Source organism: Vespula pensylvanica, chromosome 2 (assembly GCF_014466175.1).
Source record: "Vespula pensylvanica isolate Volc-1 chromosome 2, ASM1446617v1, whole genome shotgun sequence".
Taxonomy (NCBI): Eukaryota; Metazoa; Arthropoda; class Insecta; order Hymenoptera; family Vespidae; genus Vespula; species Vespula pensylvanica.
The window spans coordinates 12,212,308-12,218,375 of NC_057686.1; the positions used below are offsets into that span (position 1 = coordinate 12,212,308).

General features: G+C 24.5%; 1 protein-coding gene across 2 annotated transcripts; it reads right to left on the bottom strand.

Moving 5' to 3' along the window:
• Positions 1–1,669: 1,669 nt before the first annotated feature.
• Positions 1,670–5,914, bottom strand: LOC122638164 (sarcosine dehydrogenase, mitochondrial). Of its 2 annotated transcripts, XM_043830923.1 has the most exons (16): positions 5,760–5,914; positions 5,582–5,684; positions 5,203–5,459; positions 4,856–5,068; positions 4,608–4,760; positions 4,431–4,484; positions 4,198–4,360; positions 3,986–4,133; positions 3,738–3,876; positions 3,458–3,646; positions 3,113–3,380; positions 2,893–3,022; positions 2,554–2,810; positions 2,329–2,491; positions 2,132–2,239; positions 1,670–2,051 (listed from the first exon to the last, which is right to left on the bottom strand). In XM_043830923.1, exons 1-16 carry the CDS (start codon positions 5,781–5,783, stop codon positions 1,910–1,912), a joined length of 2,511 nt encoding a protein of 836 aa, XP_043686858.1. In that variant the 5' UTR covers positions 5,784–5,914; the 3' UTR covers positions 1,670–1,909. The 2 variants fall into 2 exon arrangements, with proteins under 2 accessions (XP_043686858.1, XP_043686857.1); XM_043830922.1 differs by having other exon boundaries at positions 4,431–4,760.
• Between the last annotated feature and the right edge of the window lie 154 nt (positions 5,915–6,068).

Below are 6,068 nucleotides of genomic sequence, written 5' to 3' on the forward strand. Positions count from 1 at the left end.
TATTAATAGTATTTTAATAATATAATAATAAAAGTATTTTCATACTTTCATAGTTTTTTTAAGTTTTTATGTTTGTGTAATAATTTCAATACATACAGTACAGCCAATCCAAAAAAATCTAATTAATTGAAAAATCAAAAAATTACAACTATTAAAAAATACCAATTTAAAAAGTGTAAACAATATTCTTCCAATATCTCATTTCAAGGAGAACATAGAACTTCGTTTATTAACAAAATTTCGGCAAATAAAAACTATATACATATTCTTAGAAATATTCAGGATAATTTTTGTAAAAAAAATCTGTATATGTTATGAAAATATTAACAAATATCCAGAAAATAGTAAAAATATATGCATAGTAAATATTCATATAGTTATAGTTTAATAGAAAAAACTACTAAGATTTAATATCTAAAATACAACAGATCATTTTTTCTTTATTTTGATTTTATTACAGCTTGAAGTTGTGTAATAAAATTAAAACTTTTATCCCATTCTTTTAAAAGAACTTTCTTTAAATAATTTTTTAATGAAATATGGTATATTTTTTGTTTCAGGTGATCCTACATATATTTAATAATGTTTATATCTGGTGATTGTAAGGATATTTTCAAATGTTTCCAAACATTACATAAGATCCATATTTGCATACTAATAGCATTATGTTTTGGATCATTGCTTGCATAAGAATGAAATTATCTTTTAAACTCATTTTCTCTGTATTTTGATAAAGATTATTTTTTAAAATAGCAATGTATATTTTGATTTATAATGCTATCAATAAGATGAAAAAATTCAATACCAATAGCATTTACACATCTTCAAATTAAAACAGATTTGATCATGCTTTACAATGGATTATGTTTTATTTGCCAAATTATATTTTTTTTTTCCATTTGGCTGATTTTTATACAATTATACAATTGATATATTAATGTATACCTTTATGATTTTCAATCTTTTTTTTTTTTCTATTAATATCAGTTATATAATACTTTTTATAAACTACTGTTTCATGGTAGCTCTTTTTCACAAAAAATTATCTATTGTACTGATATTTATATACAATATGTCCTGATGCAATGTTGATTGTTGATATTTAAAAAAGTTTCAACTTAACTGACATTGGTAATATTTACATTCAATGTCCCTTATGTTGTAAATATAGTAAATAATGTTAGGAAGCAGTAACCATATAAATACTTAGCAGATATAAATGGTGCATGATATATCCATCAAAATTAGATAAAGAAACATTACATTACTTTATGCAAAACATTACAAACTTTATGTATAACATACAGTATGCAAAATCTTTATACATTATTGCACTGATTGTGCATTATAAGTGTTCATTTTATATTTTTATAAATTTATTTTTTATTATTTTGATCTAAATAAAGTATTATATATATTTGTATCATGTTTTACTAATAAATAATTATTTATTTAAAAAAATTTTGCTTTCAGTATATTTATCGCGTGTAATTGCTACAAAAATTCTTTATTTTGAGGCTCAATGTAATTATACTTTTCAAAGATCTTGCAAATTTTCTTTTTATTTTCGTGAAAAGTTATAACTTTATGTGTAAAATCTTAAATAACTTTTTCCAATATTTATTTGTTTGAAAGCTGTGTATTTTTAAACAAATTTCTGTTTTCCGGATTTTCTTCTGAATTTTTATTTTAATTGAACAAAAATTAAACATTTGACTTAATGAACAACTGTAGCTTAAAGAAGAGATTTTGATAAATATTTCGTAAGTTGTTTAAAATTTTTCAAAACCGGAAACAATAAAAAATCAGGCTTGGTTATAAAAGATTTAGGCCGTCTACTGCATTTGAAAAAGTATGGTTATCTATCATATATAAAATTGTATGTTTGATGTTAAGTTTAGCATATACCTTACAATTGTTTATTTTCAGAATCAAATGGGCTTTTTAAATATATATTAGCAGAATATCTTTTTCCCATAACTTCAATTTCATAGATACCTGTTTGTAAATATTCATTTGTTATATTCTCTCCATTAGGGTGTTTAATATAACTAAAAAATTAAAAAAGGAGAATATGTATAAAAAGATAGTTCCTTATAAAAGTACTTTTCATAATAAACAATAAACTTACGCATGTCCAATGCTATTACCACACGTATAACCATATTCTGCCCTTCTTACATATCCAACTAATTGACCATTTCTATATACAGTCTCTAACCCCCACATAGGAATATTGCTTTAAAAAATTAAATTGTTTAATTTATTACAATAGAAAAATTAATATAAAACTCATATACTAACTTATAGAAATACATTTATATCTACCTATTAAGACGTAGATGTACTAATTTCTTTTTGATTCCATTTATATAAAGTTGATCAATTGCTGTTTTTCCTAAATATGTACCAGTTTTGCGACAAATAAATTCTAAACCTGCTTCTAAAGGGTTATCATCTATTCTTAGATCTAAACCCCATAGATGATATCCTATAAAATACGAAGTTAAGATACATTGTTATAATTTTATTGTATATAATTAATAATATTACCTTTTTCACAGCTTAAGCTATATAATGCTCGATATCCAGCTAGTTTCATTTTATAATTTCGACCAGCTTCAGTTACAGCTTCATAAATTTTTTTACATGACTGCTTTGGTATATGAAGTTCAAAACCATTTTCACCAACAAAACTAAGCCTGAATATACGTACTGTTTCATTTTTTATTTGTACTATCTTGCTAGTTGAATATGGAAATTTTTCACTGGATAATTCATCTTCTATCAGTGTTTGTAGTACTTGCTGGCTAGATTTCCATTACGTGTTATAATTTATATTACATATGATATTTTAATATATAAAATAACTTAATTTACGTAATATTTTACCTTTTAGGACCCTGTATAGATAGAATGCCTATTTTTTCTGTAGTATCATGGAATGTAACATCAAAATTGTTTTTTTTGATAACATTATGAATATGAGCCCATGTTTGATATGTTGATAATCCACTTGAAACTATTGTTAATAAAATCTAATTAAATTTATAACTTTTCAAATGAAGTATTAAGAAAAATATTAAGTAATTAAGATTTATATAAAAATTACCTATGTAAAATGCTTTATCCTTAAATATAGGATCTATGATACCACATGAATCAGGTTCTACACCAGTAACAGTACAGTCTCCTTCTATACCTCCTTTATGATTAAGCATACAGGTATAAATTATTCTATTAAAATTTCTTCTAGTATTTGATGTAAAAATATAATCTGCAGCTTTTTGTACATCTGGCCCACAAAGATAGAATTTTCCAAGATAAGACATGTTGAACAGTACTACGTTAGTTCTACAAGCCAATGCTTCTTCCTGTATCTAATAAAAATATTATAAATTTTATATATATTAATTTTTAAATTATTTAAAAACTAGCCATACATAAAAATATTTACTATATCATGATGAAGAGGAAAGTCAAATGTACATTCTGTTTCTAAAATTTGTCTATATTCATCATTTTCTTTAATTATCATTGTGTTATTTTTATAAGGCAAAATAGCTGCTGTTTTATTTTTTAAAAACCATCCTGGTCTTTCCCATCCTTGACGTTCCTCCATAACTGCTCCTTCCGCAACAAGTAGCTGAATTATAAATATATATATTTTCTTTTATAATAATAAATATTTCCTTTCAATTTATAATTTATTCATTTAGTTTTTAAGGATAACTTACATCATGGAAAGGATCAGTTTTGAGATTTCTACCACTTAATGGTTCATCATGAGGAAAAACCACATCATAATTTTTTGCATAAGCTTCATGAGACCTTTCAGTAGCCCAAACTAAATTATTCATTTGTTCAGGTATAAATCTTTTAAACATAAATTTTTTAATATTTAAAATGTTTTAGTTGAAAATATTCTAAAGCAATAAAATATATTATGAGATAAATTTTTTATATAAAAACCTATTATTCATACCTTCGAATATCATATTTAAACATATGTTTATCAGGACGTCCATTAATGATCCATAATGCTATTTGTTCTCCACATCCACCACCAAACATCATTCCTGCACTATTATATCCACAGGAATGATAAAAGCCTGAACAACGTGGATCCTCACCTTTTAAAAATATTTATCTTAAATAAATAATTATAAATCATTTTATGTTATTTAAGATATATACCCATAATAGGTTTGTGATCAGGTGTAAAACTTTCTGGACCACAAACTGTTGCTTTTATACCAGTATTTGCAAGTTTTGGCATTAATTGAACCATTGACTCCATATGTACATTAAACACATTCCAATCTAACTCATATAAACTAAATGCAAAATCCTTAGGTACCTATATACAAATTAAATACATTTTTATACTATTATAGTGTGTTTTATATTATATTATATTATAAACCCACCAATTGTAGCATACTAGGTTGTTTTTCATAGCCTCCTATACTCATAGAACCACCCTGTACTTTAAAATATAAACTTATATCTGGATCTCTTACATTTGGTAAATTTTTAACAGCTTCTATTGCTTCAGTAACAACATATGCATGTTTTATTGGTATTAACGGAATATTTAAACCTACCATTTTAGCTATATCATTTGACCAAGCTCCAGAAGCATTAAGAACAATATTAGTATTAATTTGTCCATATAGTGTTTCTACAGCAAAAACTTTTTTCAAACCATATATATTTTCTTTTGTTAATATTTTAGTTACTGGACAATCTTCTATTATCTAAAATATTATATGTTTATATTATCAGTTTTCATTTTAATTGTTAACTAATAAAACTTATAAGTATAAAATGATTATTATTTAAGTAAGAATACCTTACAGTCATAATTTTTTGCTACTTTTGACAAGGAATTAATCAACATAGCAGGATCTACTGTTCCATCTCTTGAAGAATAAATTGCACCTTGAAAAACTTTTTCATCTAAAAGTGGAAATATCGCTTTTGCTTCATTAGGAGAAATTATATGTGCATCAATACCAAATGCTTTGGAGGTAGTGATCAAGCGTTTATATTCTGCCATTCTCTCCTATATAATAATTATAATTCTTAAAAACACTAGTATATGCAATAATAATTTACATGCAATTAAAGATATTACTTGCAGAGATTATAATTTATTAAAATATTGTAGTGTAATATATTATCAACATATTTACTTACATTAGTATGAGCAATATAAAGACCACCATTATTTATCCATCCTGGATTAATGCCACTTTCTTTTTCTAAAGATGAAAGTACATTGATAGAAACATTTAATAATTCCATTTCTACATCATCAACACCACGTAAATTCCATATTAAACCTGCAGTATGCCATGTTGTACCAGAAGTTAATTTCGATTTTTCTAAAAGTACTGTATTAATCCCACGTTTTGCCAAATGATAAAAAGCATGGCATCCTGCACTACCACCACCTGAAAAATATTAAATTTTATTTTTTTTTAGCAATGAACAAATGGCAAATTGTTCTTTTATATTGTATTCTTAAATTAGTATAGTTATTTTTTATAGTTTATAATTTATAGAATTTGTTTACCAATTATTATAACATCTGCAAATTCTGGTAATTGAACTTCTGATGTTGTAATAGATAAATTCGTTGATATGTATCTACTTTGTCTAATTGACCAATTTGAAAACTAAAAAGCATTAATCATATGTATTAATAACATTTTCATTCAAATTTTTAAAAAATTGTTTTGTATATTTGATACCTTATTTCGTACGAAGCGGATCATTGTTTCTCTTTGATATCCTTGATGCTTGTAGTATGAAAATGTAAATATAAGTTGCAACTGATTGATCTACAGTAACTAACATTATATGGATCTTTGTTCTGACGTAATTCATAATATCACTTCTCGTGATAATGCTTCTCTTATTGTGAATTTATCATTTTTGTTGATAATAATAATGAAACGAAAATGGAATACAGGATCATTCAAAAAAGATTATATGAACAAATACATATTGAATACATTTTTTGGAAATTATATTACCAATAGTACTAGTTTGATACACTT